The 24,744-nt window shown below is 36.8% G+C and overlaps 1 protein-coding gene across 1 annotated transcript in view; it reads left to right on the top strand.

Moving 5' to 3' along the window:
- LOC135471857 (maltase-glucoamylase-like) overlaps nucleotides 1–24,744 on the top strand; it is a 31,861-nt gene that overhangs the window by 3,093 nt on the left and 4,024 nt on the right. Inside the window, exons 9-52 of the mRNA XM_064751260.1 lie at nucleotides 464–552; nucleotides 762–811; nucleotides 1,112–1,276; nucleotides 1,634–1,689; nucleotides 2,631–2,789; nucleotides 3,165–3,321; nucleotides 3,598–3,746; nucleotides 4,268–4,442; nucleotides 4,683–4,779; nucleotides 5,170–5,282; nucleotides 5,591–5,716; nucleotides 6,004–6,135; nucleotides 6,351–6,488; nucleotides 6,722–6,838; nucleotides 7,446–7,572; nucleotides 8,471–8,621; nucleotides 9,122–9,255; nucleotides 9,834–9,868; nucleotides 10,626–10,742; nucleotides 11,100–11,248; nucleotides 11,437–11,521; nucleotides 11,887–11,943; nucleotides 12,412–12,542; nucleotides 12,873–12,973; nucleotides 13,343–13,392; nucleotides 14,112–14,276; nucleotides 14,785–14,849; nucleotides 15,656–15,829; nucleotides 16,108–16,264; nucleotides 16,596–16,753; nucleotides 17,276–17,450; nucleotides 17,934–18,033; nucleotides 18,524–18,636; nucleotides 18,906–19,031; nucleotides 19,258–19,389; nucleotides 20,196–20,330; nucleotides 20,607–20,723; nucleotides 21,210–21,336; nucleotides 21,928–22,060; nucleotides 22,482–22,615; nucleotides 22,773–22,807; nucleotides 23,041–23,157; nucleotides 23,942–24,090; nucleotides 24,390–24,474. Of these exons, the coding sequence (XP_064607330.1) occupies nucleotides 464–552; nucleotides 762–811; nucleotides 1,112–1,276; nucleotides 1,634–1,689; nucleotides 2,631–2,789; nucleotides 3,165–3,321; nucleotides 3,598–3,746; nucleotides 4,268–4,442; nucleotides 4,683–4,779; nucleotides 5,170–5,282; nucleotides 5,591–5,716; nucleotides 6,004–6,135; nucleotides 6,351–6,488; nucleotides 6,722–6,838; nucleotides 7,446–7,572; nucleotides 8,471–8,621; nucleotides 9,122–9,255; nucleotides 9,834–9,868; nucleotides 10,626–10,742; nucleotides 11,100–11,248; nucleotides 11,437–11,521; nucleotides 11,887–11,943; nucleotides 12,412–12,542; nucleotides 12,873–12,973; nucleotides 13,343–13,392; nucleotides 14,112–14,276; nucleotides 14,785–14,849; nucleotides 15,656–15,829; nucleotides 16,108–16,264; nucleotides 16,596–16,753; nucleotides 17,276–17,450; nucleotides 17,934–18,033; nucleotides 18,524–18,636; nucleotides 18,906–19,031; nucleotides 19,258–19,389; nucleotides 20,196–20,330; nucleotides 20,607–20,723; nucleotides 21,210–21,336; nucleotides 21,928–22,060; nucleotides 22,482–22,615; nucleotides 22,773–22,807; nucleotides 23,041–23,157; nucleotides 23,942–24,090; nucleotides 24,390–24,474 (5,257 nt within the window). The remainder of the gene's footprint in view (nucleotides 1–463; nucleotides 553–761; nucleotides 812–1,111; nucleotides 1,277–1,633; nucleotides 1,690–2,630; nucleotides 2,790–3,164; nucleotides 3,322–3,597; nucleotides 3,747–4,267; nucleotides 4,443–4,682; nucleotides 4,780–5,169; nucleotides 5,283–5,590; nucleotides 5,717–6,003; nucleotides 6,136–6,350; nucleotides 6,489–6,721; nucleotides 6,839–7,445; nucleotides 7,573–8,470; nucleotides 8,622–9,121; nucleotides 9,256–9,833; nucleotides 9,869–10,625; nucleotides 10,743–11,099; nucleotides 11,249–11,436; nucleotides 11,522–11,886; nucleotides 11,944–12,411; nucleotides 12,543–12,872; nucleotides 12,974–13,342; nucleotides 13,393–14,111; nucleotides 14,277–14,784; nucleotides 14,850–15,655; nucleotides 15,830–16,107; nucleotides 16,265–16,595; nucleotides 16,754–17,275; nucleotides 17,451–17,933; nucleotides 18,034–18,523; nucleotides 18,637–18,905; nucleotides 19,032–19,257; nucleotides 19,390–20,195; nucleotides 20,331–20,606; nucleotides 20,724–21,209; nucleotides 21,337–21,927; nucleotides 22,061–22,481; nucleotides 22,616–22,772; nucleotides 22,808–23,040; nucleotides 23,158–23,941; nucleotides 24,091–24,389; nucleotides 24,475–24,744) is intronic.

Genomic DNA, 24,744 nt, shown 5'->3' on the forward strand with positions numbered 1-24,744 from the left:
AAAAGCACATTTATCGTAGAAATATCATATATAGCCGATGCACAAGAGAACTCTAGTGTGACGGCTTTTCTTTTCCTTTCTGACCGATAAAAATTCAGTCAGAATTTTGTTTTTACTTTATCATTCAGAAGAAAATGTTATTCGGACAGTACTCTTTTGAAACAAAAAATCTTTGGATCTGTGATTTTTTTAGGCTCATTAATTGTGTATACGATTCACTTGCATAATCGTATTGTATATTTTTATGTTTACGAAGGGAAATGAAAGGATTATATCATTGTCTCAGGATATATTTTGTCTGTATAAATGTAAATATGTAATCTCGAGAAAAAGAGACATATTTCTCTTTGACTGTGGATGCTTTGACCGCGTCAAGGCATGTATTTTAAGCTATATGAAAGCTTAGGTTCGTGCGTTGTTTGGCAAATTTACTGTAACCTGATTTAAATTTTGTTTATTTTAGCCGTAAAAATCCGATACAGTTGATGATTACTCTTGACAAGGCAGGACAAGCCAGTGGCGACTTTTTCTGGGATGATGGCGAGTCAGTGGGTAAGAACCGTTTAAAGTATTTGGTAGTCTACGAATATAAAACTGGTTAAACAGTTGAAAAACATTGCTAATGTCAGTTTAAGACGATATTTGTAAAACTTATGAAATACAGATTGGTTTTAGAAAAGGGAGTTCTCAGATTATCCTTTTCACACCTGATATTCATTCTTAATACATTGTGATGACTTTGTTTCTTTTTTCCATAAAAGATACCTATGAAAATGGGCAATATCTTTATGCCACATTTAACGTAGATCAGGTAAGTTTTATATTTTTAATTTTATAATTTAAATCGGCTTTTTATGTCATCTCTTAGATAATATGACTAACTGGAACAGCTAAGATTACCTCGGTTAAAGACACAATAACATATCTAGAGGATAACAGCTATTGTTACTTTTTAATCCGAACACTCTAAATGTATATAAAGTACCTCCTTTCATAAGAAATAATACGTAATATTATGTTGTCAGATATAGTTTTGATAGCCTAATACATAGTTGCCGCAACGGAAGTACCACTCTATCAAATGAATAAATGGTATCTGATACCTTTGTAGAACAGATTATCGGTGGCTGTTTTGCATGACGCTCTTCCATCTAGTGAGAAGCTGTTTTTTGGTGGTTTCACTGTGTGCGGGATACAGAGCACTGCTGTGACCAAAGTTGTCATAAATGATGTGGTCCTGGTTAACACCGATTACAACTACAACATCTCCAGCAAGGTTCGGAGAGTTTTGTCTTTCTTCTTTCTGCTGGGTTTTTCCATAGAATGCATATGTAATGAAAGCGCTGAGACATCAGCATGCTGAAAGGCATATAGAGATCTGCATTGCGATTTTATCGCAATGTTAGTACTGACTGGTATTTTTGTATTGCATTGTAAACTCACATATACTCGATAGTTAGGATGGTATGCTACATGAGCCTCAATCTAACATACGTTAATATTATTTTACGAGGAATTTAATACAAGCAGGAAGGGACATGGAAAGGAGTCCATAAAATGCGTTGACTTAAAAGTGTCTGTCAATGCATTGGAGAGTTTTATTAAATCTGATTTCTATTACCACTTCGTAAAGGTGCTGCTGGTGTTCACGAATATATCCCTCAGTGGTAACATCACAGCCACATGGACGTAAGTAATTATCTGTATATACTGACATCCGTGGATAAAACAAGGAAAAGTGTCCACATGTATGCTGTGTTACATATATTTCTGTCGTGAGAATATCTTAACGAATATCTTATCTTTATCTTAACGAATATCTTAACTTCATGGTGGGTCAAGAGAGCCCTACAAAAGCATGTGCCATATTCTATTACAAGGAGCGGAAATGTATTAAAATACTGGCCTTTTTTTAACAGGCTCAGAAACATTTTTCTCACCCTTGGAGTGTTACAGCTTTAAATTGAAAAGGGGGCATTTTTCCAACAGAGCTTAAAGAGACTACACGAGAGAATTTCTATATCGTGACTGATTTGTATATCTCTTGAATAATAAAGTGGTTTTGCATGCTGTAGACTTATAAATATAAACATAAGAAGACGACTTCGGTTAGAGGGATAATTGTGATATGCATGACAATGAGATGCGATCAAGACTTCGAACTGTCTCTTAAGGATAAACATGGGACAAATCCTTATGAATATTGTTGCAAATAAGTCAGCTGACCGTCATAGAGATTGGTTATATATGTTCAGTCTTTCGGTGATGTCGTGATATCACTTGTGCTTTCAAAGAGAATGACAATTTACGTAAGAGTCCTTTAAGTCCATACATGACAACGTTCATTACTTTTCGTGCATACTTTAATTTTGGTAATTAGAAATATTAAAATTTACTAACTGCGTAAAAACGTAAATTTGCATGATTCCTAGGGTGGTATTTTCTGAAGGAGCATAAGTCGGCTAATAGAGGAAAAATACAGAAAATTAAGTTTAAATAGCCTAACCCTAAATGTTATGATAATTCTCTGCACGATTTATATCATTGGAGATGAAGCATCGAATACTAATGAGTGTAATTCAGCGCAGCCAACTTTAATCTGAATTTGTTTACTTTATTTTACATTTCAGGCTTAGTGACGGATCAGAGAATGTAGATTGCATACCGGATGTTTACAACAGAAAAGAAAAATTTTCTTCTGACTCAAAAACTACATGCCTAAGTAGAGGATGTATTTGGTCAACCGAAAATTTGAACTTGAACAATGGGCCCTCTCCGTGCTTTCTGAGGTATGTTAAAATTGTTCATGCCGAGATTAAGCTACCAGACGAGATCGTTTACTCTGTGGATATCACATATCACAAGGAGAATAACCTCTTGATCAAACAATGATTTTATCTACCTGACGAGTAAAGTCAGTTTAGGCGGATTGCGAACAACTCTGTATCAAAACATGTCCACTTCTGCAAAGAAAGTCTTTAGAAATTTTAATGAAAAGGCCGTTGGCAGACATTTTGGGAAAAGATGAGCGGTTTGTCAGTTGAAAATGAAGTCGTTGGCAATATATGATTGTTGCCACTAAACGAATATTGCTATATCTTGTCATTGCTCACTGTACACCTTGACCAAAAGTCAGTACTTTTGCTATTCCTAATTTTTAATAGACCTGAGATTGGTTACGAATGGACGAGGATAGAGGATATTCCTAGAGGGAAGAGATACCACCTACAAAAGATGGGTTCATCAAGCATGTTTCAAAATGACTTTAAAAACATTTATCTTGATATTGAAGAGTATTCGAACGACTTGATTAGATTAAAGGTAAGTATGACATAAGTTAATACATAAATCTCTGCCCTTCAAAAAAAGTTTAGATGGAAAGTACTTCTACCTGCCCATTTTGATTCAGTCTCCGATTTCCAGAAGCTACTCGTATAAAACGTTTCAGCGACTCCTGCCTGGTCGATGGGAACTTTTAACAAAGAAATAAATTGAAATAAGGTCTTGAACGAGGCTAATAACGAACGAAATGACGTTTAAAGAATTGGGACCATACTGACAACGTTTGTCTGTACCGCTCCTTGCAATGTATTGCAGTTTAACACCGCAGAAGATCAGAGGTATGAAGTGCCCATGGAACTCAACCTGCCAGAAGTGGAAATATCGGATCCACGTTACGTATTTACAGTTACCAACTTTAGACCATTCAATTTCCAAATTACTAGGCTCAGCACAGGTACCGTGATGTAAGCATTTATGGTATTCTCACGCTATCCCCCGTAGGACCCACCATTTTGTTGGCCCATAAGGCACATTTCTCTGGGAAGAGAATATCATATAAAGCGATGGATTAATTAATTTAATTTTGTTGTTGTTTATGCTAGTTTGATTTCTTTAGCCGTCGTCTTTGCAGTGCATACAAGTATTACTGTTTTTGGGGTTACAAATGACATACAATCATCATGATGTTCATAGACCATTGCAGATAAGATTTTGTTAAAATAAAGTGGGATGCTAGAAACATGCTCGTGGTGTGTTAGCTGAGATCATTAAACCCAGCAACAACCTTACATCAATACTACAAGAGCAATTTCCTTTTTCTTTGAAGACAATGAGAAAAACACGTTGATGTTATTCTCCATTTGTAAATTTTTTTCACCGAAGCATGTTGAAAAGAATGTTATATTTCCCAATGGTGATAAGTAAATTTTTAATTATGTCCGATTATTGATCTCCTTGGGCGTAATGCTCGATAAATGTTTTGCAGATGGGACACAAGTGTTGGTGGAATGGTATTCTCTGACCAGTTCCTTCAGATAGCAACTCGTCTGCCCTCTCGGAATGTCTACGGATTTGGTGAAAATAACCACGTAAGCTTCCGTCATGATTTGAACTACCAACAATGGGGCTTGTTTGCTCGGGATCAGCCTCCAGGATGGGGTGTGAGTATAACTTGAAACCTTCCTAGAGATTTGCCTGAGTGGAAGAAAATCAATGTGAAAACACTGTTGATGATTTCACTTGGCTGGATGCCTTTTTCAGTTTTAATAAAAGCATCTATCTCCATGTTATGACCAAAGAGTGAATAATGTAATCAATATATATTTATTTTTATTTTAGCAATGCCATATAAGTTTAACATTTGCTGAGTGATGAATTTATTCATCGTCCTTGTTTTATAGGATCATCTGAATTTATATGGAGTGCACCCATTCTACACATGCGTAGAAAATGATGGAAATACCCATGGAGTTTTTCTGTTAAACAGTAATGCCCAAGGTAAACAGAATAAAGATAGTTGTCCCTGAAGATCACCAGGTATTTGGGGTAGTAAAACACCATTCTTACCGACGAACAAAAACATGGGAAACTTCTTGTTACATTTTTTATCGTTACCAACATATATTGTCAGGTTGCTCTACATTACTCATTTCAGACAAATACTTGTACCATATTCTTGGACGAGAGAGCCAAAAATTATAAAGACACTGTTCGTTTTGTAACAGGCTCAGTAACATTTTTCTTACCTTGTAGTGGTACAGCTTCAAGATGAAAAGGAGACATTTTTCCAACGGAGCTTAAAGAGACTATATGAGAGAGTTTCTATGTCGTGACTGACTTGAGTATATCTTGACTAACATAAGCACTTGACATTTCTCTACATTTCAGATTACTCTCTTAGTCCGTTGCCGATGCTAACATACAGAACTATTGGAGGAATTTTCGACTTTTTCTTTTTCCTTGGCCCGGATCCCGAGAGTGTCGTACAGCAGTATACTGGAGTAAATACTCATCTCGTACCTTTAGAGTTAGAAGATAAAAGTGAACCACATGCATTCAAACTTGTTTTTTAAAAATATATATATCGTTCTTTACACATGAATAAATTCTGTTGAAAATGCCATTGCATTCCGATAAAACCAGTCATGAGTTTAACGGTTCGTTGAAGGCCTTTAATGAACGAAATGTTTCTGACTAGAATTCCTATCTATGACCACTTACATGTAGTTTAAAGTAGTGCTACTACTGTAAATTTCATAAACGTTAACAGGTTCACAAATAAATGTTTGTGCGTGTTATCCATTGACAGATGATTGGGCGACCTGTTATGCCTCCTTACTGGGCCTTAGGATTTCAAATAAGTCGGTACAATTACACCGGAACGGCTGACGTTCGCGCGACAATTGAAAGAACCAGAAAAGCTATGATACCCCAGGTATGCGATTATTCTGGTATAAAACTACCAATGTAAAGGTTTGTTTGTACACCTGTTTGTATGTCCGCCTATACACAGAACAATCATCTTTAAAGATCAGTGTCATTTAATCTGTGCATACTAATTGCTGATAGCAAACTAGTACGTGGGTAATACATTAATGAAGTAAAGGTACACGTCTTGACTTTTTGATAATGTAAAAGGCATGGTGCGTTCTTCTGTTTCATTCTGTGTTTGGGGAAGCACAGCTAAACAATATTACGTTATAACTTACTGAATTTCCACAGGATGTCCAGTATGTTGATATTGACTATATGAATAAGAGAGTGGACTTTACCGTTGACGATGTGAATTTCGCTGGACTAAATGACTATTTCAAGGAAATACAATCCAAGGGCATGCGGACTGTCGTCATATTGGTACGTCCATTTGTGCAGTTACAATGTCAATACTGAGATATTAAGAATCACTTTTGCCATATTAAAAATAATTTGGAAAAGAAGTTAATAAACTTGTTGATTTAACTCCGTTTATTTAATCACTAGTTTTATTTTGCATTTCTTAATTTTTCTTGCGCTCAAATGAATTTATTTATGCAATATGGATGAAATTATCAATGCCAATGTTTGAATAGGACCCATGTATCATTAGCAACTGGTCTGACTACGAACCCTATGAAAAGTTCAAACAAGCCGGTGCCAACGTTAAATGGCCAGCAGACGCCACTCCACCGTATGGAAGCGTTGATGACGACCGATCCGTGTTGGGATATGTAAGAATAATTTTGTTATATTTACAAGTATTTATATTGGTAGAAGTATGTATCCATATTTTATTTATAACCAAATTTTTCAAATTCTAAATTCATGTACACGTTTACAAATAATAATCGCTGATTGTTCTCTCATCCAATATATTTTTCAATGAATATGTCTGTATTCGGTTTTAATCAAAATAAAAGCAAATGAAATAAACATTTAATAAAAAATGTTTAATATTTTTCAGGTGTGGCCTCAAGGCAAAGTCATATTTCCAGATTTTTTCCGGAATGTTTCACGGCAAACTTGGATCGATCTGATTGTGAAATTTCGAGACACTGTATCTTTTGATGGATTATGGATCGTAAGTACCTAAGAATAGTGAAACACTGGGTCTTAAGTATTTTTTGGTTTGTTTACTGAGGGTTTCAAGTCATTTTGAACATGGAAAGCCTGACCGAATGCCGACATATGTACATGTGCATACCTGACATGACCCCACGTCGACTCGCAGTGAGCATCAAGGAAAACTCACAAGGCTGTTAATTTTAAAGTTTCAAACATAACTAGTCTAGAGTCTAGATTAAATCCTATTCCCCAACTTACGAGGGTGACAAAACTAGAGTGTAAATAATGTGATGAAAGAATGTGACATAGGATCTACTGTCATAGGGTTGTGGGATATTACTATTATAAATGTCATGTCATCATTTTATTTATTTTATTTTAACCCGATGTACTAAAGAAGTTTTCACTTTTACGACGGCTCTCGTTTGTATGAATTTAGAGTGACTGTTGTAAACCACCGACCTTGGCAAGTTACTTTCCTACATGTGACAAAGGCTACAGACATGCACACCATATACATTTGGTGGAAGATAAGTAGTTTTCAGCGAGTATTATATTGTGCAAACGGCCATATGTGCGTGGTCAACCGCATATTATCACCCAGTTCATTCATCTTCCGACAGGACATGAATGAACCAGCCAATTTTGGTACCAATGAGGAGAGGCCAGTCAATTGGCCTCCAGAGGTTAAACCCTATTGGAGTCTGAAATGTTATGGAAACAAGTTTGATAATCCTCCATACAAAACATGTAAGTGTGTGATAATTTTATCCTTACTTGACACTAAGTTTTCTGGCAAATCAATCGTTAAACAGTTTTGCATCTGGAGTGAATAACCCAGTAGGAATGCCTGAGAATCGACTATATACCAAAGACGATATTAGAAACCTATGCGTCGAAAAAGACATTCATACACCAGCTGTTAGCCAACATAGACGTTCCAGGTTCATAATCGCAAGTCAAATTCCCAAAACAACGTCTAATACAAACCACTAAAGAGCTAAGAAAGTATATAAAGTACGAAAGAGAAGCAGCCAACAGTTTTCAGTGATGTTGGTCAGGCACAAGCTGTGTCATAGGTGACTGAGTGAAATCAGTATTTAAGTGGTGTACCATACTAGAATCTCAATAACAAAACATGTATCTCAGTTGCGCTTTGATTGTAACTGTTCATATATCCAACGTAGATCTAATAGATCTAATTCTATACTATGAGTATACGCCCCTAGCCCCGGTTTGAGAGGAATTACACACAGTCATGATGCAAAGAGCCAGAGATTCTGGGCGGTGTTTCCATATTTACTTACACGAGAGTTATACTCATTGTTAAACTTAAGAACTTTAGAGTGAAAGCGTGTGATGAAATAACCTTGACACACTTGTTCATCTAATAAATCTTGCAGTGTAACGATTGTGGACGCAAACGTCCACAGTGGAGATGAAATGGGTAGCTATCAACATCACGATCGTCCTAGAATATAAATGTTCCATCAGCGCGATAAATAACAACTTTACGTAGAAAACACTTTTGGTTGATTATAGGCTTTTATTATGTTGCCATTGTTCCCATTTATGTTGTTATTGATTTTTTTTCAATATATTTTCACACAACATTATTCCTTAATTTTATAATTATTATTTGTTTCAGTCGCCACCTACACTCACAACACGGAAGAAAGGGCAGCTACTTTCCCTGACAAGACATTGTGTATGACAGTCAGACAGGGAGAGAACGGAGAGTATCTGCACTACAATGTACATAACCTGTATGGCTGGAGCCAGACGCTGCCAACGTTACAGTAAGAATTACATCACCTTAGCTCCAATGAGTCAGAACCAGATTTTCTTCCCCCGCTTTCGTGTGGTGTACCTTGTGTAAACAGAGTAGTTTTCTGCAAAAAATTTTCAAAGCAGAATTAAAATTAGTTGCATATAAACATTTTCAGTTTCTGCTGAAATGTTCGTAGCTCAAAAATTCTTTCCCTTTGCATAGAGAATTGTATATAGCAAGAAAAGCGGTCTGTAATGGCCTTACGATTATTGATTTTAAACTTCCATACTGGCTGACAGCTAATATTAGAATGTTTAATTCAATGCATAGATTTATAAGTGAAAGGTCTTAAAATACAGATATGGAGAGGTTTTTAAATAAAGTGACACACCTGATGTGAAAATCGTTAAAATATCCGAGAACATATACATTCCTATAAACTTCACTTATAGCAGTAAATTCTATTTATTGAATAAAAATTAGATAATGTTGTTCGTATATGAAAATGATGCATTGTTATTATTTAAGAGCTGCTCAGAAAGTCACAGGAGAGAGAAGTATTGTCGTTACCCGGTCAACATTCCCCGGAAGTGGACGATACGCAGGTCACTGGTTAGGTGACAACGACAGCACATGGGAACAACTTAGAGCATCTGTCATTGGTGGGCTGTAGCATGGCGTCAATCTCAATGCTTTGCGCCTTCGTGTTGAAGAAAGAAAGATATGCAATATTATTTTACGATTTTCTTTTCATGTTCATGGCATCTGTATGTTTACAATCCCCCTAAATAGTTAGTATTCACAATTATTGTAAACTGGCACAGAATAAACCATTTACATCTTGAAGTGTATCTTCGACCGTATATTTGCGGTGTTTTTATCTATGACAAGCAGCCTTAAAGTCGCTCTCGGTGAGTGTCGGTGAATCTGTCAGTCTGCCAGATCCGTGACAACATATCTTTTAACATGGGCCAATCACTTAACATAGGCATGAGTGCAAGAATACATCGACATTTTGTGGATGTTTTGGCCACTAGGCTTGCTAAGGATAAACATGTCTTTTGCTTGAAGGAAGGTGTAGTAATGTGAGTTTTTATTACAGGAATGCTATATATTTAACCGGCCATGCTATACATTGGGAAAAGCTGTTTGAAAAAGGACATTATCCCAAACTCCCCAACATTCTGACAATACGTAGCATGTGAAGACGTTAACTTAACGAATTTTGTTCCATTTACAGGAATTATGGAATTTAACCTATTTGGAATACCTTATGTAAGTAACTAATAATTTTGACAATATTTTTTGTCATTTTAAAGAGAAATAGTTTTCCCCTTTCGACATTCTTAAAAATTTGATTTTGAAACTATTATTATTAAAAAACATATACTGAATTATGGAAAATTGTAATTGTGTTTTATTCTTGTACTTTCACTGAAAAAATGATTGGTTGTGGCAAAGGTATGAAAGGATGCATGAAACCCTTGGTTTTTATTTCTAAATATGCAGTTTATGATGTGGACTAACATATAAAAGTTTTAAAAAATTCTCATCTATCTTCTTGAGGTGTGAAAATGGCTTTAAAGCACAGTTTTCCTAAGGCCCCAGCGGTCAGTTCGGAAATTAAGTAGCCTGCTTTAGGGACGTCAATGGTGATAGCTGTCAAACAACTCTGTTGGGGGAGAACCGGAATTGGTGGACTAAGCTGGTCCTAGTGTTCCTAGTATGTTCGTCTACGACGTTGTTATAGATTATTCCAGACCACTGACCAAAGTATGCATAAAATAGGAAGGGGGGGGGGGGGGGGGGGTATTCAGAAATATAAAATATACCTTCAAAGTGAAAAAAAAATCCCATGTTTTGGCTTATTTTTCTTCATTTCTCATCCTTTTCATTTTATACTGTATACTTTCATGTATCCTTTAAATCTTCTCTGGTTGGTTGACTACAGATTAAAAACCATTTTTTTTAAGCTGATGGTATTACGTAGTCTTGTGGTATTTGTTTCTTAATCTGTGATATATATTTTCAGATTGGCGCTGATATATGCGGCTTCTGGAAAATTCCTACAAGAGAAATGTGCTATCGATGGATGCAGCTTGGCGCTTTCTACACATTCAGCAGGAATCATAACGGCGAGGAAAATCCGGTATGACAAAGCGATAATTTGCCATAATTGTGGGGTGTCTTCTTTATTGTGAGTAATATGAATCATTCATGTATGATTTATATATATATATATATATATATACACACACACACACATATATATATATATATAAATTTCATCTCATTTCAACTTTCTCCTTCATGAGTTTAATTTACGCAATATCAGTATGGACTATCTCAGATACTAATTTATTACATAAATTATGTACAAGGGATTTCGTTACTTACGTATTCTACGAATAATAAGTTAAGAAATGGCCATTTTCATATCTATATGTTTAACTGACATGTTTATGTGTAACCATTCAAACACCTTTATGATGGTCGTTGCTTGTAGCCCCAAGATCCGGCCTATTTTGATGAAGAGTTTCAGGAGATGTCACGTGACACACTTAACGTCCGTTATTCGTTGCTGCCATATCTTTACACGCTGTTCTACAACGCACATGTGTTTGGGAACACCGTCATACGGCCAGTCCACCACGAGTAAGCTATTTTTACGTCCTCCATTCCAAAACCCCGCGTCCAAAATTTCTATAGTTTGACTCAAAGGAACAAACATTACATGGAGTTGTCAGAAAAAATTAAGCTTTAATAGGTTTTCTACACCCATAAAACTGACCGCCATAGTCGAAGTGAAAAATGAAGATTATGCCGCTCTGCTCTACCCACAGATTCCCTACTGATCCTAACACGTGGTCACTCAGCTTGCAGTTCATGTGGGGGCGATCTCTCTTGATTTGCCCGATTGTTTACGAGGTAAAAGCATCATAAAGACCAATATACACATTACATACTTGAAAAATCGACTTCCTTTTTCCAACTGACAGTAGAATAAAATATCGCCATGTCAGTCTGTTTAAACCCGTCTTCAAAACTAATGAAAAGAACCGTCACTGGAATTTCTACAAAATAATCTTGAATATGACTATAACAGCTTAACCATAATAGTTATACCATAGCTATAGCAATGATGAAACGCTACGCACAATCGGAATTAATTTTCACACCTTGGTCTTTGATCTACAAATCAAAATATAAAACAAACTATTAGAAACATTTGGCTTTTTATTGTACCGGGTACCCATAGATTATTTCATATTCTTATTTTTTGTTACTACAAGGGCCAAACAGAATTGAAATTGTATCTACCTAAAGCAAGATGGTACGACTTCTACACGGTGAGTAAACAATACAGAAACCTAAACGTTGGACAGCCTTTTCCGTCTATGCATATCTTGTTCAAGCTTGCCAGTCTTGAGACAGGGTTTTCAGTTACAATAATTATTTTCGTATTTTTAGAATGAGCGTAAAATATATCAAAAAGCTCGTAGGAGCTAATGTGTAAAGTGTCAAGTGTAACGCAGTTGTCTGTGAGAGATGTCGATTACTAGTATTACACTCAATGTCACAGTTTATTGATTTAGCAATGTATTGCATGTATGTAGTTATTCAATGTTATATGGTATTAACATGAAACTGACAGTATCAACACCCTGGTAATTCCGAACGTCATTTGATTTAAAGGTGATTTATCGCATAACACAATAGAATCTTCAACATATTTGAAATGTCTCTGTAGTGGAATCAGAACATGTCTCATTTGGTGCCTCTCAAATATTTCTGGGAGATCCTCCTTTTTTCTATAGGGTCATCTGATTAGTGAGGAAGGAGGAGATAATATAACCCTTTCAGTGAATGCAAAAACAAAAATACCGCTCTTCTCTCGGGGTGGCTCAATTGTTCCGCAACAACAACCTGCTAATAACACACATTTCAGGTCAGTCTACAATTACATTTGGAATTACAATTAGTACTTTTTACTCTGAATTTGACAAACAAGTAACTACCATTTAACTTTTTATGCTTGATAGATTCGACAGACTTCTTACATATCTTCCCGACTCAACATCGGTCAAAAAGTGTATTTAGGTATCCGATAATCAAATATTACACGAATTTATAAAAACTTGCAAATTTTATTGATGCCCACAGTATGGCGCAGACATCCATTATTAATGAATTTAGCCTGTAGCATTTTTATTAAAAATTGGCCTTCAGTTCAAGATGTCAGTTCTACACCTAATACTGGAACTTAAATATTTTTCAGTCGACAAAATCCAATATCATTTGTTGTGATGCTAGATAGGTTGGATGATGATGGTGGAACCGCATATGGAGAGCTTTTCTGGGACGATGGAGTATCAATAGGTTTGTATATGCAAACAAGGGAAGGGAAATCCCAAAATAACATGATTATCTTGATGATGGTATATAGATATGCATTCATATTTTAAAATAGGTGGTTTCATCTAAGTAGTAAAAACCGGTCAGAGATACCCATAGATTTTTGCCCATATTAACACGCTTCCTATAAAAAGACAAAGTCTTTCACACCCTTATGCTTCATTGACAGCTGAACAGCTTTTGGCTGGTGTTAATAATAGATATTATTATTTCAGCTCCTATCCCGAATATCTTCAAAATGAAACATACACATTTGCGATAGTAAGGAATATATGCTTAACGGACCAATAAGGACTGTGAAAACCTGGATATTTCCATTTTTATTTATTCCAGATACTATAGAAAACAACAAATATTATCGCAGCAAACTTTACAGCGAACAGGTATGTCGTATTATAGAGCAACCTAAACACGATATGTGAAGAGGTTGTGTTTTTGTTTATTTTTACGGTATCTTTAGCTAACCAAGGGTTAAATAACAATATCGATAACATAAAACTTCATGATTTTGCCTTTATTATTCTGCACTGAAAACTGGTACATATTACATAATGTTTGAAAATTCGAAAACGTATAAAGCCTCTCACCAATGCGGTCGCTGTGAGTTCAAGTCCAGCTCATGCTGGCTTCCTCTCCGGCCGTACGTGGGAAGGTCTGTTAGCAACCTGCGGATGGTTGTGGGTTTCCCTCGGGCTCTGCCCGGTTTCCTCCCACCATAATGCTGGCCGCCGTCGTATAAGTGAAATATTCTTGAGTACGGCGTAAAACACCGATCAAATAAATAAATATATAAATACACTTATAAAGGTGTGCATACAAATGTATATGTTTGTGTGAAGGCGTTTATGTTCAGGCATGTAAGAAGTCATTCCAATTTGATCAGGTCCTAATCTGGAATACGAACAGAACAGGTTGGAGCTTAAGTATAACACCCTTTCCCAAATAATTGTTCACGGGCTTTTGGTCTGAAATGCATGTGTGGTGAAACTAGTTTTGGCAGGATTTGGTAGGACTTACACACTTGGAGAATTTTAAACCTAAAACTGAAAAACCTAATGACGTTTTCATCTGTCGTAATAAACATTTTCAATTTGCCCTACAGCAATCTCTAGATATGCTGGTACAACAATCGTCTCCCACTGTAGCCGGAATGATTATCAGCACGATTACCATATCCGGTGTAAACAACAGTGTGGACAGAGTGACTATTCGAACTACAAATATTATTGTGGAGCATAAAAGTTTCGTCTACAACAGCAGCTATAAGGTATCTGCAACGTTTGGTTAAGAGATTTCCCAAGAAGTTTTAAAATTTACCCTAAATAAAATTTTACTTTGATTTATGTAATAAAAAAGCTTTTTTTCATTGATGTCACTTTTCAAACATAAGATCCTGAATTATCTATATTCTACAATCGTTTTTAACTTTTAATCTACATTCTGGATCTAATCAGTTAAACCAAGCAACCGTTAATTAGGAAGGTCTCAAAGTTTACTGGTTACTATTCCCCAGATGTTTCATTAATATGCTAACTCGCCCGAATTTCTCGTTACTGCTTGATTTATAAATTATAATTGAGCTCTTTTGGGGAGATCGTTCTGAATTGATGGCCTGAAGAGTCCTTTTTGGTTGGCGATTAGTTAAACATGAGAATTGTATATCACCCAGCGTGATATAACACAACTGATTAAACAAAGGTAATGACAAAAAAACCGCCTGGCATTGAAAGTAAGTATTTACAATTATTATGTTAAGATCTCTTGTTTTACTCCAGGTTCTCAGTTTGGATAATTTGAGTCTGAAACTTGAAGAGGACTTTCATATTCAGTGGAGCCATGGGTAGGTACAACAATGTACACCCGTTAATCACTGAGTCAGTGTAGAAGAATAGCATCCCAATACATCCCATCCATCATAGGATCCAAGTAAGGATGCACCTTGAGAAAATAGATATGAAGATTTCGATGGGATTTTATGTTGTATTCAAGCAAAATCAAGGATGCTGCTTGTGGACTAAGCACCCCCAAGGACTTCTCCCTTTGCATTGCTTTTGAGGAATATTCCAGATCAGCGACCTGTAACAAATAGCAAGAAACATGCATTTTTGATACCTAATTCTGCCTAAGCCATGTTGTTATAAGCGGCAAGTAATTTATTATTATTTAAGCATTTACTTGGGCGATTGAAATAAAACCCGTTTTTCACCGGTTACACGTGACTATCACACTATGGTCCTTGCTCTGGTTTTACTCGCTGTGCTATGGGTCTTCTGTCTTTCACTTGGAGCAAACCTTTTCAGGCCTGCCGTCGAAAATAAGATGTAATAGAGGTGAATATTTTTCCAAATGTAAATATGAAGATTAAGGAATGCTTATCTTTTTCAAACTGTTTTCGTTTTGAGGAAATTGTGCTTGCGGTTAGTTAAATTCTAGGCATATCCTCTTGTACTAATAGGATGTCCTTTAGTAGTGAAAATGATGAAAGGTGCAAATAGTAAATCTTACATTGGACACGCTTTACTTCTTCTAATGACACAGTTTGACTTTCACATTCACTAGAACTTTGTACTTACAGTATGCGTGTGAGAACATTGAAAGTTTTCCAGGGGAAACAATCATCATTAAGTTGGAATATGCATTTTGCAGCAAGACAAAGGGGAGATCAAAGAGACAGGCTGGTGGTGTACCTGCTGAGCGAATAGACTGCATACCAGATAACAACAAACACCAGGGCACCCTGGAGAATGAATGCAGGAAACGCCAGTGTATCTGGAATGCCGACCTTTCACACTATGAACTGCCCTTCTGTTACATAGACAAGTAAGAAAAATTGTCGTCCACAGATTTCTATCTTTGTAAGCAAATATAAAGCAGTTTCATGTCCTTACAGCTAAGTCAAATTCATGTGCATACGAAGATAATATACCTCAACTTTCTTCAAAAATAGCCTGAGTCAGTATCACTTGAGTAAATCATTCGAAGCTAAGTTATTTTAATTTATATTATGCCTAGGTAAGAAAGTTAAAGGTAAGTTACGTGTACACTTGGCCTGAATAGTATTTGTAAATAACTTCTTGTTCTGTTTGTCACGTTTTTAGCCATAAATATGGGTACACACTGACAAAAGCCACACCAACAGCGACAGGCATGCGCTTTGATCTGCGCAAGCGGTCAACAGTTACAATGTTTGGAGACGACAGTGATGTCTTACAGTTAAACTTTGAAAGATGGAGTGACACAACCTTTAGACTAAAGGTAATAGGACCATTCTGCACGCAGCGTTTAGATTATTTTCAATTAGGTATATTCTTCTGCTACTCAATGTCTTTTTCGTTTTGTTTTGCTGACCATAAGGCAAGTTGAAATCACACTTCATCAGTTTTCTTCCGATATGTATTTAGCTATTTTCGTCACACCCAGACTGAACATTTACTTAAGTAGTTTGTATAAAATTGTACGTGCCTCAGTAGCGTACTGTGGCAGCAAAACTTGCGAATTAAATTTAAACTTTTCGCAAAGATGTAGGTGTTGTTTTCATTGCACATTCCAGAAATTGTATCACTTGAAACCATGAAATGTGTTACAGTTTCATGATCCAACCAACCCATTCAAATATGAGGTGCCAGTTCCACTGGACAAACCAAACTCCTCTGCTAGCAGACCGATCTATACTCTTAAATACGGAACAAGTAGTGAAGGTTTCTTCTACATACAGGTGATACGAAACAGCACCAAAACAGTCATGTAAGCTATACCTGTTTTTGTTTTCCTGAAAATACTAAAAGAGATCTGAAGGAAAAGGTTATCACTCTCTTTGTGAATACTTCAATCTTATACGCTTTATGGATTTACGTTTTTTTTTTAGTTTTAGGTTAAACCCTTTATGAGAAATGCTGTTTTCTGAAAGTAGATATGTTATATCAGGAAAATCCATAAGCTGTGAATTTTAGGGCAGGTGTCTGTGTTAGTGTGTCATTTGAATAGCACTTGAAGAATGGTGACAACAGAGATGCATCTGTTATTCTTTTAGCTTTTGTCATGTCTTCTGTCAGATTAACGGAATACAGAATGGACGCTGATTGATTGGTGTGTGTGAAAGAGAAAGGCAAGCCCAGGCTATGTCTGAGCTGTCTTGAATTTTAGGTGTGGCACATTTCTTCAAGCGTGACCAAGGCATTCTCCCTTTAACTTCATTTTACCATGCACGTGTGCAAAATGTCTATGGTACATAAGACAGTACCCTAACTTCATGTCTACATTATTCAGCTGGGACACTACTCTTGGAGGGTTGGTCTTCTCAGAGCAGTTCCTCCAGATCGCAACCAGGCTTCCTTCATCAGATATCTATGGTTTTGGAGAAAATCGTCATTTCTCCTTCCGCCATAGCATGGAGTACAGGGAATGGCCTATGTTTAGCAGGGATCAGTCACCTGGTGGTCAGGTAAGGTCGGCCACTTCTATGCGTATGTATGTATGTATGTATGATGGGTATTTCATGAGTACAATTTTTCGACACATGACGGCGAGGATTCATTAGATGTATGTACATATATTGTGTCTTCTTGTGGCGGGGCGAGTCGATGCCGAAAATGTCCTGTCGTCACTGAAGTATCATGCCGAAGACACTAGACATGAACTCCACCCAGTCACATTATACTGACACCGGGCCAACCCGGGGCTTCATTGCTCTAAACTCTTTTCGCCGAAGGCTAAGCGAGGCGGCAGCAAGGCCTATTTTTAAAGTTTTTAAAAATATCGGGTATGACCCGAGCTTGATCTCGGGGTCCCCCGATTTCGAAGCGGACACTTTAACCATTAGGCCACCGAAGCGGTTCGGTCACATTTATGAATATATTCATATACATTTTGAACATTTTGTAGTGACTAATTCATAACCTAATTGGTTTATGTTAATTTTTTTTAGGACTATGCCAATTTATATGGCGTCCATCCATATTACACCTGCATGGAAGATGCTATTGGAAATTCCCACGGTGTACTTTTGCTGAACAGTAACGCTCAAGGTTAGTTTCGTCCGTCTTTAGGAAATACCAAAATAGTGATACTGTTATCTTAACTGGCAATGAAAATTTTACTGACTTTACGGTAACTTTACAGATACTTCGCGGTAACTTTCCAGATACTTACGTGTACAAGTACCTTTGGTACCTGTTATTTCACATAAATTAAGAGAAATGAACTTCAGTATATGGATATATATAAAAGTGAAATATGAAGAGTTTTCCTCAGAGATAAGAGGTGTGTGTTTCCCATATTTCATTTGTTATTAGCCTTTTGTTGTTCGCTATATTTGTTGTATTGTCTTCAGGCCTATCGTTTATCTTAACATAATTCACATTCATGATAAAAGCGTCAATATAAATAATAAATACATTAACATTGTCACAATCCTTTGATATGCGATGAAACATATACGTGCCACCACAGCATTTGGAATAACAAGCCACGAAAGACAATATTTTAAAGTTAAGAAATGCTGTCTATGTTTTGCAGAGTATATTCTACATCCATTGCCTTCGCTTACCTACAGGACAACGGGAGGAATTTTAGATTTCTATTTCTTCATGGGACCGGAGCCGGAGACAGTGGTACAGCAGTACACTGAGGCTAGTAAAACATGACAGTTCACGTGCTTGAACCTGTGGTAGGCGGAATGGAAGCATGGTTAAGTTAAAGTTGCCTTTCTAACGCTGGGCATAAATAGCGTTTTGGTGTGCATTCATATGAGCTTCGGTCGATAAATCAAAGATATGTATTCAAGCTTTTACATATGTATTCCTTAAGAAAAGAAAGCATTGTCTCTAAGTGGTTGTATTTTGAGACTACGTAATCTGTAGAAGTATGTGTTTAAAAAGCCAAATTTTGAATTCCACAGGTTGTAGGCCGTCCGTTGATGCCGCCATATTGGGCTCTCGGTTTCCAGTTGAGTCGTTGGGGCTATAACACCGTTGACAATATGAAGGCTGCTCACGACAGAATGGTAGCAGCCAAAATACCTTATGTAAGCAGAAAATAACATTCACATTCAAAGGGAATATTTCTCTAAAAATGCAAAATAATCAGTTCTACTCTAAATAATAGTACGTGTGATAAAATAGCCTTTATTTGTGCAGATTTCATTTGAAGGCATAAATACATCTTTTTTTCCTTTTTTTCTCTTGAAGTGTTTAGTCATTTTTTGAAGCATTTCCTCCGTTTTTATTTTTTTTATTTTATTGTTGATTTAGGATGTACAGTTTGGCGATATTGACTACATGGACGAGAGAAAGGACTTCACAATCTCTCCGACCAACTTTGCCGGACTGCCTGATTTCGTAAAGGCCATCCACAAAGAAGGGATGAAATTCATCATCATCTTGGTATTCTGTTGAAATTATTTTCCATTAAACCAACGATATTTCTGGTTATATCAGCAAACAAACCAGAAATGGTCAGTCATGTATAGAGCTGTCTGGCAAACTTTGAGACATATAGCAGATATTACTTGTGGTGTGTAGATATATGTCTCCTGTGAATAGACGACTTGTAGAAAAATTAAACTGGCAAAAAACTTCAGTTGAAAAATGTCACCTGAAATTTGTTTTTCGAAAAATGTATACATGGATAACAAAAAATAATTGCTGGCAATAATTATCCATGAATTTATTTCCAAAATCTTTCAATATGCAATCTGTTTATGGTCATACTTGTACAGTATTTATTCACTGGTTTCTTTTTTCAATGGTTTCTAACGCTGTACTCAATTATTTTTGACGTAAACGACAGTGGACAGTTTTACACATGGGGGAAGTTAATCCAGAGTGTTCGGAGTAAAAGCACCGAAAGTTTCAAGATTTGACACAGTATTTCACCCGCATACAGCGAGCACAGGTGTGCTCAGTATTGGTAAAGACAAATCATTTCCACTAAAGAATGTGGCGCTACCGAGAACAGTAAAGGAGGGGAAACTTGAGGATTCCTTGTCGAAAACTGTGATTGAACAAACCCCTAGAGTGTCTGTCATGAAAAACGTGTCGTGGATCTAATATCATGTGCTTAGTTTTTAGTCTATCCGTTTATATCAGAAATTTCAGTAGGTATCATTTCTCCCAGGGCTTTTAAATTGGTGTTAAGATCAGGCAGTGATGAATTCATATAATTCACTATCACTGATGTTTATTTTTAGGATCCAGGGCTGGTCTCTAACATGAGCGGTTACAGACCGTACGAACTCGGACGTCAGAATGATGTCTTTATTAAATGGCCCCAAGGAACAAGCCCAGACTTTCAGGACCATCAAACAGATGACATGCTCGGATATGTAAGATTTAGCGCCTTTATCCCGATTCCTGCATATGTTACCAGATGACCATACTGAAGTGTTGTTACTTAGAATCTGCATGAGTTAGTTATATTGTATTGCAAAGGCACGAAGTATGCCTACATACAATTGCAGGTAGAATGCCTTAATTTCCTGATAACGTGTATAGGAAAATAATTGGGAAAGGAAGAGAAAAAACATATTTTCTCAAAACAAACCAAACCTTGCAGACGATCTGGATATGTGAAATAATAACATAGACATAATTTGTTTCAGGTTTGGCCGAAGGGAAAGACGGTGTTTCCAGACTTCTTGAACCCAAAAGCAAGAGACGTTTGGAAACAGCTTATAGCAGAACAACACAAGATTCTTGAGTTTGACGGACTTTGGATAGTAAGAACTCATTTAAAAATGACCTTGAATGTGACTGTTTCTGGCTTGTATGCTCCGATTCCGACCGACACTGTTTATTCCCATGATAATGTTTTCATAGTGAATATTAGGTATTGTGAATGTAGAATTTCTTCCAAGAGAGCAACATACCCACAAACTTAAGCTTCTTGCTTTTATACAAGTACACACAGTTCTGCTGGATTAGAATAATTCACTTACTGAAATAGATTACCCGTGATGCACCTTTTTTTGAGGTTTGATATTTCCTATATTTTCGTGACATGAATTGTCATATCTTACCAATACTTAAATCATCGTATAAAACAAAACTGTCGCGCACATTTCTTTAATATTAAAAAAAACAGTTTTGATGGGAAGATTGCAGCATGTACTCCCCACACCGATATTCAACACCAATCGGTTCAATATGACCATGAATTGAGATCGGTTTGTAGAGCAAAGATATTTCTTTTTCTGTACATGCAGGACATGAATGAGCCATCTAATTTCGGCACCAACCAGCAACGTCCGATGAACTGGCCTGAGAAAGACAAACCCTATTGGAGTCTGAAGTGTCCGCAGAGTAAATGGGATGACCCTGTTTATAAACCAAGTAATAACAATTACCTCTCCAATGTATTTCCTGGGGCTGCAAATTCATTTTCCACAAAAAGTATAGACCACATAGTGTTTGTTGGAAATAAATTAATCTGTACATTTTCCATCCTCCTTTGTTTATCTTAACTTGAATATAACTTTTGTATATTATAATTAAACAGGGATATTGATGACAGACTGAAATCGCATTTTAATTTAGAGAATAAACCACACGCAATTTGACTCCTGAAACATGTTTATATTACTATTATTATAATTATTTATTTTTTTAATGACCTACTTATCTGTTTTCACAATTCAATAATATTTCAATTATTCCTTACTTTTGTGGTATTACAACGATCTAGTTAAATCGCGGACCATGCTTTCATTGTGGAATTCTTATGCGAGAAACGTGCAGAATCTGATCTATTATTGTTTGCATAGTGGTTATTATAAACAAAGTTGATCTGCATTATATAATTTTAGTGGACAAGGGTCGCGCTGGTATTGTCAAATTCTTATGCAAAACAATGTTGTAGTCTGATTTAAGCTAGAAAGGCATACAGTATCTGTTGTGTCACTAATCAAACGTTTGTCACTGTAGGATCGATCATTGGAGATCGCTTGTCGGATAAAACTTTGTGTATGGTTGGCATACAGTCGGACGGACAAAGAACCTATCGCCATTACGACGTTCACAGTCTATACGGCTGGTACGAAATGCTGGCCACATCGGAGTAAGCAGTTTATAGTTCGATTGATCATAACATATGATTCATATGAGTTTATGCCAGGGTTAATTAACTATTAACGGTTTAATAATTTGCCAGCAACCCTGCAGATGGTCGTGGCTTCCCCCGAGATCTGCCAGATTTCTTGCTACCATCCATAATGCTGGCCCCCGTTTTATAAGTGAAATATTCCTGAGTAGGCGTAAAACACCAATCAAATAAATAAATAAATGATTTTCTTTAAAGAATATTGATTTGGTTGCATTGTTGTGAAATAGACGACTTTGTTACTTTTAACCTAGTCTGATGGTAACTCGCGTGACCCATGAACACTGGCAAGAATTATGCAGCTGCTATAAATCATGGCTTGGCCGGAATTCCGTACATTTATTGTCACTTGAGTTAACGTGAGTACGCTTTGCTGCAGAGCTCTTCAAGAGGTGACCAAAAAACGCAGTGTCGTGATCTCAAGATCGACATTTCCAGGTAGTGGCAGACATGGCTCCCACTGGTTGGGGGACAACCAGAGTAAATGGTCTCATCTCAAGGATTCCGTCATTGGTGAGTCCTGTGTATATTTGTCCAGAAAGCTCATCTGTTTAAATATTTCACAAGGTGTTCTTGGTGCTGTGGAATGTGATAATATTTATAATAAATATGTAGAAATGAATCTGAAACATCGTTAATAATTCATGCATTTTGCTTGTTCGCTTTTCAGGTATCCTAGAGTTCAACCTTTTTGGCATACCATATGTAAGTTAATACGTGAGTTAAATGAGGCACACAAATACACACGCATCCAAATGCGGATATGAATATGCTAATAGTCTGAAGGAAGTTGTCTTTGTCCTAAAGAATATTACCAGCAGCAAAACCAGCTAGTGTAAACAGAACTTTATAATAAAAATATACAGATTTTAGTCTGCTTAAAACCATACATGAACATGTTTTAGAGGATTTTAATATGCATGGTTCATTGTATGAAGGTTGGGGCAGATATCTGTGGATTCCAAGGTGAGCCGGACGAGGAAATGTGCGAACGCTGGATGCAGCTGGGAGCCTTTTACAGCTTTAGCAGAAATCATAACGAAGAAGGCACAAAGGTCGGTGAACAAATGTTCTTCTCGCATGTTACGATCTACATTTACATATACCGACCTGTGTAAAAGGAAATGTTTTATATATTTGACACAAGCAAGACCTTAAAACTTTGGGCACTTGAACAAACCAGTGTCTCTGACCAACCGACACGTCTTAACTCTTATCCCCCCCCCCCTCCTTCACATTTGCACCATAGTGCGGGCGTCCAAAAGAATAGGAAACCTATCTAATACGGAAAATTGTTCAGGGGCCCTGTCTTTGAGGATTTCATGGTTCGAAACATGTTCTCGCCACGATAAGGCTAGAATATTGCCTATGTGGCGCTTAGCCATAGTCATCCAATCGTTAATTCTAAAGATTAATGTCTAACTTCGTTGAAAGCTGTTACTACACCAAATCTCCGAAGTACATACAGGCATAATATCGCGGAAATGATATAGTATAACTTTTTTGTTCGACAACGCTACATATGGCTGATACAAGAGGAAACAGTGTGTGTTTTTTTCATGAAGGTCTTGCAGTGGTTGTTTGTGGTATCGGTATATATTCAGTTATAACTGACCTTTGGTAAAGATGTTTTTGAATAGCAAGTGATTCTTGCCTCGTTACACTTATTTATCAGTATTAAGCACTGATACTTTTTTAGTTTGTAAATAAATGTCCATGTGAATATTGAAACCTGTGGATTTGTATGCTGATGTAACTCAAATTTAAACGAAATTCAACAACTGTACCTTAAATGTTAGTCATAATCATCAACGCTGTTTCGACATGGATACATTTCAGGACCAAGACCCAGCGGCCTTTTCGCCAGAAGTAGCCTACTCCTCTCGGAAGGCGCTTGAAACTCGATACAAGCTGCTCCCCTATCTGTATACCTTGTTCTTCAGAGCATACATGGAAGGCAGTACCGTCATACGGTCTGTGATGCATGAGTAAGTAAAACAAGTGATAACAAACGCAACGAATTGTAACTGTTGCGGCTATGTCGTGTCATAAAAGTTTGTTTTCTTAATGTCCACTATGTGCATCCAGGTAAGTAACGATACGCAGTTATCTGTATTTTTTCTCTGGGTGTGAGACCGTCCAGCCTTTTAAGACCATTCTGGTAAAATGGATGCTTTTTGACTGAGCGTAACCCGACATCAGGACGTCTCTTAAGCAGGCCCTTTGTTTCCATTATAGACTCGATCAGTTCAAAATTCTCCTGTGAATATGTTTTTTCTGTCACCAGATATCCCCACGATGAACGCGCCAGGGCTTTGGATACTCAATTTTTGTGGGGACCAGCTTTTATGATAGCACCAGTGTTGGAAAAGGTAAGGCAAATGACGATCTAAGGGAGTTTGTTACAAGTCTTTTTTACAAGTATACCTTTTAACCTTAATGTTATGGGATATGCCTACACACTATGGTCGTTTGCTATGATACAGGTCAATCCAGCCTGTATGAAAGATTGTTTACATTTACTGCACTGTGTGCATGAACATGCTTTACACAAATTTAGTAGGTGGTTGATGTATACTCTAGGGTCTTCTTGGTGTAAGTTTGTTAGTTTCATGGTAAACATGTAACTAAGCGCTTTTATT

This window comes from Liolophura sinensis, chromosome 7, assembly GCF_032854445.1.
Source record: "Liolophura sinensis isolate JHLJ2023 chromosome 7, CUHK_Ljap_v2, whole genome shotgun sequence".
In the NCBI taxonomy this organism is placed as follows: Eukaryota; Metazoa; Mollusca; class Polyplacophora; order Chitonida; family Chitonidae; genus Liolophura; species Liolophura sinensis.